General features: G+C 46.7%; 1 protein-coding gene across 2 annotated transcripts in view; it reads left to right on the top strand.

Moving 5' to 3' along the window:
• Positions 1 to 215: 215 nt before the first annotated feature.
• SPNS2 (SPNS lysolipid transporter 2, sphingosine-1-phosphate) overlaps positions 216 to 9,503 on the top strand; it is a 164,736-nt gene continuing 155,448 nt past the window's right edge. For both annotated transcript variants that reach the window (XR_009456460.1, XM_059717057.1), the window contains exon 1: positions 216 to 557. Coding sequence is in view for 1 of the 2 variants with exons in the window: in XM_059717057.1 (XP_059573040.1) it covers positions 263 to 557 (295 nt within the window). In the remaining variant the exon portion in view is untranslated. The remainder of the gene's footprint in view (positions 558 to 9,503) is intronic.

The following is a 9,503-nucleotide window of genomic DNA, read 5'->3' as shown; positions in this document are numbered from 1 at the left end:
CCGGGGAGGAAACCATCCCCTTCCCATGCCTGCCTCCAGCCCCTCTTTCAGGCCGTAGCCGTGCAGCACGGGGCCGCCGCCACCTCTGCGGCAGCGCTGCCGGGCCGGGGCGGGGCGGGGCGGGGCGGAGCCGAGGGCGGGGCTGCGCAGGTGCGGGGGGCGGGGCGAGGCGGGGCGGGGCGGGGCTGTCAGCGGCTGCGGGATGCGGCGCTGAGGCGCGGGGCTGCTGCTGCCTGCGCGGGGACGGCGCTGCCCCCGGCCCATGATGTGCCTGGAGAGCGGCGGCGGCGCTGGAGGAGGAGGCGGCGGCGGCAGCGGCGGGCGGCTCCGCGCCGGCGACGAGGAGGAGGAGGAGGACGGCGGCGGCGAGCGGGGCTGCTGCGGCCGGGGCGCCGAGGGCGAGGTGCAGACGCTGTCGGGCAGCATGGCCCCCGCGGCCAAGAGCCCCGAGCGCCCGCCGCCGCCCGCGCCCGCCGCCCCCCGCTCCGGCGTGCTGGCCGCCGCCGTGCTCAGCGCCGGCAACGTGCTCAACTACCTGGACCGCTACACCGTGGCGGGTAAGCGCCTGCCCCGCACCGCCCCGCACCGCCCCGTCCCGTCCGCCGGACTCTGCGGCGACATAGAGCCTGCACGCTGTGTGTGTGTGTGGTATATTTGTGTGAAAAGTGTGTGTGTGCATGTGTGAGGTGTGTGTGTGTACGGGTGGCAGGTTCAGGGCTGGTCCCGGGGTCCCTGACAAAACCCGGGAAGCGGTCAGGCCCCGCAGAGGACAGTGCTGAGGCCGGCTCGGCCCCCACGTGGCAGGATCAGGCCCAGAGGGGGGGACTGAACCTGCGGGGTCTCCTGTGTCCCCTTGTTGGCGGAGCGGGGGGGGGCATGCCCCCGATTAAGAAGCAGCAAATGACCCCCTTGCTTGCTGTAGGGCAGGGGAGGGTTTGCTTATCTCACAGGGAAACATTTTTTTTCTCAGAGTAGAAAGAAGAAAGTTGGTTCATCATCACTGCCCCCGTTTATTAGTGCCCCCAGCACAGAGCCACCGCCTCTGGTTTTCCTGGCAGCAGGAAAGAGGGCGAGGGATCCTCTGGCAGGTGGAGCATCTTGATTTATAGGAAGGCCAGGAAGTGTCTGTCCAAACAGAACGTAAATGACAGCCGCCAGCAGCATCGGAGCGGCCGTCCTGTGCCGTAGTCAGCACCGTTTCCAACAACCCGTGGTGCTGGGGGCCTCGATAACAAAGCAGTAAACTTATCATTGGTTTATATTTAATATAAAAAAAAATTAGCTCAAGAGTCAGGTTTCGCTTTGAATGAGTGATTATTTCTGAGATACCAAGGTGTAAAGGTCAAATGGCACGTGCTGTTCTGGTGCACGTCAGGCAGGTAGTTATTTTTCAAAACATTGTTTTACAAACTATGAAATAGGTGTAGTCTGGCCCAGTGACAGAAACAACTGTCCACTAAAGGTGTTTTCCTTTAAACAAATAAATCCATCTCGTGTCTGGTAGCATGTTGGGTCTGTTGTATACACTGTGCTATTGTAACGAGTGTTGGTGTGTAAATGTAATCGTATCTAAATCCAGGTCAGGTCTCAAGGAAGGTAATAATTAGTGCTTATAGCTCTTCAAAGCACTTCACAAACACAAACTGTCGCAACACTGTGGTGACGGCGTCAAGGATTATCCCCATTATGGAAGGGGGAACCAAATCAGAAGCTGTGATTTACCTAAGACTACTTAGTTGATGTCAAAACTGGAATTCATTTCTAGTTCAGGCTGTTCCTTTGCTACCTGAAAAAATCACATAGAACCTTTTAGTTTTGATATAAGAATTGTATTTATTACAGTCATTACAGGCTACGTGGTCAGTATGTGCAAGGCCTTAAAGTTGGCATTGTGTGTTTATTTAGCAGATTATCAATGTGTGACGTATGTGGTTTAAAACATGAATCCCCAAGCGTCTTAAACTTCTAACATGACCACGTAGAAGCTGAATAACACAAATCCAAGCAATACAAGGAGAGTCTGTTTGAAAAATGAAGCTAAAGCCTACATTTTTTTTTTTTGTAATCCATTTTACTCGTTAGTGCAGGTTTGTTCAGAAAAGCATTGTATTTCAGCACTGTTCTGCCTAGGCACAATGAGACTCGGTAGGAAGTTGAGGGTTTTTTCTTTGGCCCATATTATTGGTAAGATTGAGGAGTGTTAAGTCAAACAGGATTTTGGGGGTGGTTCCTGATGAGGAAAAATTGAAGTTCTCTCTACTAAGCAATGTTGACCTGAAGGTAAATGTCTTTTCTGTAACTTTTCTTAAAATATCTCTCATCTTCCTGGAAGCGTAGTGTATGCATATTGACTTCTTGCAAAGTAAAACTGTTCTTCTAAAAGGTATGCTATGCTGCAACAGTTATGAGGGGCATCACACACAATTGAGAAAAATAGTAGTAAGGAATCCACTGTGGGTCACCTGTGCTGTGACAGCAAGGCAGCTTTGCCAAGGTCTGGTGATACTGGCCTTACCCTCTTGATGAACATGACTTCCTCTGAAACTTTTTCACTTTCAGAGCTTTGGAATGCAGTTTGCTATTATGTTATGAATGACCTTTAATTTATGCTCACTTATGGCAGACAATAGTTTTGCTGTCATCATGATTGACAGCTGCTATGCGTTTCCCTCTGTCCAAACACTACTGTATTACATGTCTGTAATGCCTTTCATTTAAGGATAATGTTTTGGTTCTTTCATAACCACCCTGTAAAGCAGATGTAGATAATTATCCCAGTCTAGAGAGGGAAATTGAGTTGCAAAGGGTTTGACTTACCCATGGTGACATATGTAGTTAGTGTCTGTCCTGACTCATGTTAGCAGCAGTTTCTAGTGATTGCATATCATCATGACACACAATGAGGTATTGGTTTTGGTTTAATATTTAATTTTCTTATCATTTTTTCTCTTGTAAATGTCTGTGTCTTAATAATAAACACGTTTTTGTGATAATAAGTCCTTTGCTGCAACTTGTAGCTGTCAGCGCCACTCTTCAAAACTACTCCAATACATATGCATATATTCAAGTGCAAGGAAATCCGAGTTAATAAACGGAAAGCGTTTCCCATGATTTGTGAATTCACCTTTGATACTGTGGTCTTACCTTTATGTACTGTATGTTTCAGTCTGAACGATCCCAGGAAACTTGATACAATCCACAAACTGGTGTCTGTAATGCTATGAAGAGACCACTTAATCCCCTATTGTAATATCCCTACAATGAGACTATGAACCATCTTCTATATAGTATGAGGAAAGAAAACATGGAGTTGGGAGCTTTACCCTCTTGATTTTTCTATCTTCCGCTGAGCTAATCTCAACCTTGTTGTAACCTAGTGCTTGGCTGTTGAAGGAACTCTGCGATGGAAAGAATGAGGAGGAAATAGCAACCAGAGCTTTGCGCACACAACTTGGATGCTTAACTTAAGTACCAAGGTGTGTGTTAGCCTACCGTGGTGCTCGTGAGATACACACTGTTAATATGATAGGAATGTGTAATGGGACAAGGGAAGGGGGTGGACTGGGAAATGGGCGCGACTGTCTCATAATTCAGGAAGCGCCGTATTGTCATACAAGCAAGCTCGTGTCAATAGCAACAGAGCTATGGCTAATGCACAACAGAGCAATTAAAAGCATCCTGAACACAATAGCTAGTGACTCTTAGTGGCTGGCTGCCGGCTGTGGGTCAGATTTTCCTCATAGGAGGGCATTATGGCAATTTTAGCTTTGTTTCTGTTGTGCTAGATTTGTGTGCATTGGCAGGATTTGGCCCAGAATATATAGATTAAATATGAAGTCATGTTAAGCTCAGCGGAAGCATTTTTCTTCTCTGTTACGTGCTTTCCAAATAATACCCTCACTGCTGTGGTCAGACTCCCCCATTTGACCCTGATGAAAAACCCTTTGGTTGTTGGCTTTTCCCCCCTCTTAAAAAGGATCAAAGTATATATTTAACTGCAGTTAATACATAAATCCTTCTAAGGCTCTTGTAAATACTTTATCTTGTTCCCATGAATTCTTTAATAATAATAGGCCCCACAGTCTCAGTGCTTATCAATATTGAAAACCATGTGGAAAGACTTTCATGATCAAGAGCATAAAACCTTCAGGATATTCCTTGGGGAAGTGTCAGATTGAACAGGGTTAAACTTCATCAGCACCGCCCCCCCCCCCCACCTCCTCCTTCTGTTGCTTTCTTATTATACATTTATTTCTTATTACTTCATGTAGGCTGCACATTGTAGGAAACTAAGTTGTATACCAGGTAGCTTACTGGTCTGCTGAGTTCAATAGATGTTGTTCAGGTCTGGTGTCTCTCCCCTATTGTGATGGGTCGCAGCTCTTGCTCAGTATCTTTAGAAAAATGTCGTGTCACGCTGCTCAGCACCTTGCAATATAAAGGTGGTTGTTATCTGGTGTAAGTCTAATAATTTTAATTCAGCCTGCTGAGAGTCTAGTGGGCCCAAAACAGGATCTTGTGACTGTTACAAAAGTACAAATCCTTTAACCTCTTTAGGAATATGATATTACGGGGCTGTACTACCTGAGCTTATGTATGAAAGCCTGGCTCTTTTTCATGAGATATAAACATCCCTTTAAAAAAAAAAAAGGTCTTAGCAAATTGGGTTCTCCTGCTCACCCCTCCAGTGGACATCTAATGTAGTGCATGCACAGATAGAAAATAGTGTGAATTACATTTGAACTGTAATAATTCTTTTTGAAGATAACTTTGTCACCAAAGGAGACATTGAATAGATGTAGAGAGCAACATGTAAATTGCCTTCTTGTAGCCTGTTTCATGTGAGGATCTTAGGGTTCTTGGCAAATATTAATGAAGGCTCATAACATCTCACTGAGGGATGTATCAGGGAGCCGATGTCTTTAATACAGAGGGGGCACCAAGAGAAGAGACATAACAACTTGTCTTAAATCACCATAGGACGTAGGAGCCATAGTCATGAACCGTGTGCCAGTCCTTTAGAACAAAGGGACAGTCCCCGCCTCAAAGACCTTCCAATCATAGAAAATTAGAGTTGGAAGGGACCCCAGGAGGTCATGTAGTCCAAACCTCTGTTCAAAGCAGGATCATCCCCAACTAGATCATCTCAGCCTGGGCTTTCTTGAGCCAGGTCTCTGGGTAACCTGTTCCAGTGCTTTCATCACCCTCCTAATCCAATCTAACAGCCCCACCACCAACCTGTGCGGCAAAAAAACTGCCCAGTCCTGAGCAGTGCTGAGTCGGGGGCCAATCTCGGGGAGGGGGAATAGTGAGACGCACCATATTAGTCAATGTACTGGGCAGTGATCTCATTACATGTGCCACCTAACCACGGTCAAGTGCTTTTGCAGGCATCAAGGCCAAGGAGAGTTTTTCAGAGGAGGACTTGACACTGGACACCAAAGTGTCTTGGTGATGTTTACACGGAGCTCCTCTCTTGCATGGGAAGACTCTCAAAGATGCTTGCTTGTTTGGAAGTTTATCAAATGGGTGGTGGAGGCTGGCATCGTGTCTGATTGGAGGTGGGTAACTTCTTGATACCAAATAAGATAGGGTGGGCTATGAAGAGACTAGGAAGGGAGGAGAAGCAGTTTATATTTGATAAAAGAGAAGGCAGAGCTGATGAGGGGCACGTGAAAAGAGTGACATAGTTCAAGTATCAGGCTAGGTAGGACAACAGTCATCACAACAGTATTCTAGATGTGAATGGGGAAGATGGTATTGGTCAAAGGCATAAAGAAGGAAGCTACAATAATCAAGACAAGGAATAAGAACAGTTTGGGCGAGCATTTTAGCTGTGCAAATGGATAGGAAAGGCTGTGCCTTGGGTATGAAGAATCAGTCAGATCTAGGTGTCGGCTGGTCATTGACCTGTAAATGCTTAGTGCTGCAACAGAGGGCAGAGCTTACCCAGTAAAAGGCTGCACTTTGGTGTAGAAAAGCTCCATAGATAATGCCCTAGATCAGCGGTTCCCAATCTGTGGTACGTGAACCACTAGTGGTATGCAGGCAACCTGTTAGTGGCACACATTAACAGATTTATTATAATTACTTTATATGACAAAAAATTGCTGGTGGTACTTAAGGTTGTATCATTTTAAATTGGTGATGTACAATCTGTCAGAGTTTGGGAAGTGCTGCCTTAGATTAACAAAGCACGGAGGCATTTGCTTAGCCCTCATTGACTTCATAGATTCATAGATTCATAGATGTTAGGGTCGGAAGGGACCTCAATAGATCATCAAGTCCGACCCCCTGCATAAGCAGGAAAGAGTGCTGGGTCTAAATGACCCCAGCTAGATACTCGTCTAACCTCCTCTTGAAGACCCCCAGGGTAGGGGAGAGCACCACCTCCCTTGGGAGCCCGTTCCAGACCTTGGCCACTCGAACTGTGAAGAAGTTCTTCCTAATGTCCAGTCTAAATCTGCTCTCTGCTAGCTTGTGGCCATTGTTTCTTGTAACCCCCGGGGGCGCCTTGGTGAATAAATCCTCACCAATTCCCTTCTGTGCCCCCGTGATGAACTTATAGGCAGCCACAAGGTCGCCTCTCAACCTTCTCTTGCGGAGGCTGAAAAGGTCCAGTTTCACTAGTCTCTCCTCGTAGGGCTTGGTCTGCAGGCCCTTAACCATACGAGTGGACCTTCTCTGGACCCTCTCCAGGTTATCCGCATCCTTCTTGAAGTGCGGCGCCCAGAATTGCACGCAGTACTCCAACTGCGGTCTGACCAACGCCCTATAGAGGGGAAGTATCACCTCCCTGGACCTATTTGTCATGCATCTGCTGATGCACGATAAAGTGCCATTGGCTTTTCTGATGGCTTCGTCACACTGCCGGCTCATGTTCAACTTGGAGTCCACTAGGACTCCAAGATCCCTTTCCACCTCCGTGCCACCCGGCAGGTCATTCCCTAGGCTGTAGGTGTGCTGGACATTTTTCCTCCCTAGGTGCAGCACTTTGCATTTCTCCTTGTTGAACTGCATCCTGTTGTTTTCTGCCCACTTGTCCAGCCTATCCAGGTCTGCCTGCAGCTGTTCCCTGCCCTCCGGCGTGTCCACTTCTCCCCATAGCTTTGTGTCATCTGCAAACTTGGACAGAGTACATTTCACTCCCACGTCCAAGTCGCTGATGAAGACATTAAAGAGTATCGGTCCAAGGACCGAACCCTGCGGGACCCCACTACCCACACCCTTCCAGGTCGAGACCGACCCATCTACCACGACTCTTTGGGTGCGACCCTCTAGCCAATTTGCCACCCACCGAACTGTGCAGTCATCCACATCACAGCCTCTTAATTTGTTCACCAGTATGGGGTGGGATACCGTATCGAAGGCCTTCCTGAAGTCCAGGTATACGACATCCACCCCTCCTCCTGTGTCCAGGCGTTTCGTAACTTGGTCATAGAAAGAGACTAGGTTGGTCAGGCACGATCTGCCCGCCACAAACCCATGCTGGTTTCCCCTCAGCAAATTCAGTATGCCTTTAAGCAGAATGTGCTTAGTGTTGACTAGGAAAGGACCTAAACATGGGTGTGAAGCTGAGATTTTAAAGGGATGTAAGGGAGTAAGGTGCATGCCTTACTTTGTTCTTCAGTGGGATTCAGATTCAGGCATATAATATAACTGTCTTTTGCTACTTTGAGTGTGTTGCTGAACTGGGCCCTAAAAGTCAAAGAGCAAGTCAATGGCAGAAGTAAAAACAAAATTTGGGAAATCTGTCTTAGTTACAAACTGAGGGAAGGCTTAGCATTTAGATTTCACCATTACAAATCGTTATTTATTCAGTTATTCAAAACCTTAACAGATATTTTATTTTAAATTGACACAGGGAGTAGGCACCTCAAAGATGTTTTAGGGCTTTGGGGAAGAGGGGGTGTTTTGTTTTCTCCTTTCTTTCTGTTAATTCTCCTTTTAGCCAGGCCATTTGTGCTGAGGCCTTGTTATATCTTGTATAACCCAGCTATTTCTGCATAGCTGCGCCAAAAGGAAGTGAAAGGAAGGGAACTCTAATTCTGTGCTTCCATCTTTTACGACAGCACGAATAGTTGGGAAAGTGAGAATTGAAGGGATGCTTGATGACTAATGCGGTATAGAATTCTTTACCTGGTAGGCCATCCCTTTGGCCGTAGTCCCGGTCAGGAATGACTGAAAGTTTCCATCACGTGGCTGCCTGCTGGCCTGTGTGAAATGTGCTGGTGTCTCGCCGCATTTTCGGTGTACAGGTATTTGTGTCCCAAAAGTCACCCCTATATTTGACATAACTCAGAACTTTTGTTAGCAACCTCCAGAAAAGCCCACAGTAGGCTCAACCTGGAGAGTCCAAGCTAGCTGTGGTAGAAGGTGGTTCCTCCAGGGCATCAGTGAGGCAGGTTGGCAGGGTGATGTTGGGAAACTTGTGTTGCTGCTGTCACCTATGTTGTACCTTGTCTGGGTGTTCTTGGATAAATATCAATCATCCCTCTCCAGTGCTGTCAGCCTGGCAGCTTGCACCAGCACTAGTTTCACAAAGCAATTTTAAACGAAAGGGAAAAAAGCTCACAAAGAGCAGAAAAATTGCAGTGTAAATCCAGCTTTATATCCTGAGAGCGCTAAATTTCTACCTTCTACAGCATACATGCACAGGGTTCATATGGTTGGCAAACGGTATTCTCTCCTACACATTTTTTTTTTTTCCATTCTCTTGGAGGAAGCCAGCAACTGCAGTAGCTAAAGAGAACAGCAAAGGGAAAGGCTCAGGGCAAGCTATGCAGAAAATAACTGCAGTAGCAGCTCAGAGCTCGGCTGATGGAATGAGAGAACCACATGCTGGAACGAAAATCCTTTTAGCCTTGGCATGTGATGTTGGGTTTTTTTTAAGTCTGCATTGAACCAAAACTGCTATAATCCATTTTACTCCTTGTGCAGACTTCTGCCAATGATTGTGTAATTAAAAGAAGACAGCTTCCTAACTATTTCTGCTCCCTTTGTCTGATTAGTGTTTGGGTTTCTTTTCTTTTTTTTCCATTTCTATTGTGAGGAAATGATTACTAATAGCTGTTGTGTGAGCACCAGTTTGTATTAGTTGGTGATATGGTAAATGATGAGACTGGGTCAAATTCTGCAGTTCTTGCAATGGGAGTTTTGCCCAGGTGAGAGCTGCAGGATTCAGTTCAGTAGTGTTTAACTAAACACTATTGAACTGAACCCCATAGGCCTCGCGTGGGCAAAACTCCTGTTGTTGCCAGCCGGACCCAAGTAAGAATTGCAGAATTTGACTCAGTCTCGTTATTTTTCATATGACCAACTAATATGCACCAGTCCTGCAGCCCTCACCTGACCTAAACTCCTGTTGACACCAGCAGGACCCACCCAAGTTCTCTGCTGTCATGCTTCTTCATGAAGGTACCTCATTTCAAAATCAATATGCTATAACAGGACTTCCAGTTCCTATGTAGGGCTGAAATCACTGTGAAGATACTTCACTCCCC

The sequence above is a fragment of the Alligator mississippiensis genome, chromosome 14, assembly GCF_030867095.1.
Source record: "Alligator mississippiensis isolate rAllMis1 chromosome 14, rAllMis1, whole genome shotgun sequence".
Taxonomy (NCBI): domain Eukaryota; kingdom Metazoa; phylum Chordata; order Crocodylia; family Alligatoridae; genus Alligator; species Alligator mississippiensis.
This window is presented reverse-complemented; position numbering and strand designations above follow the sequence as displayed.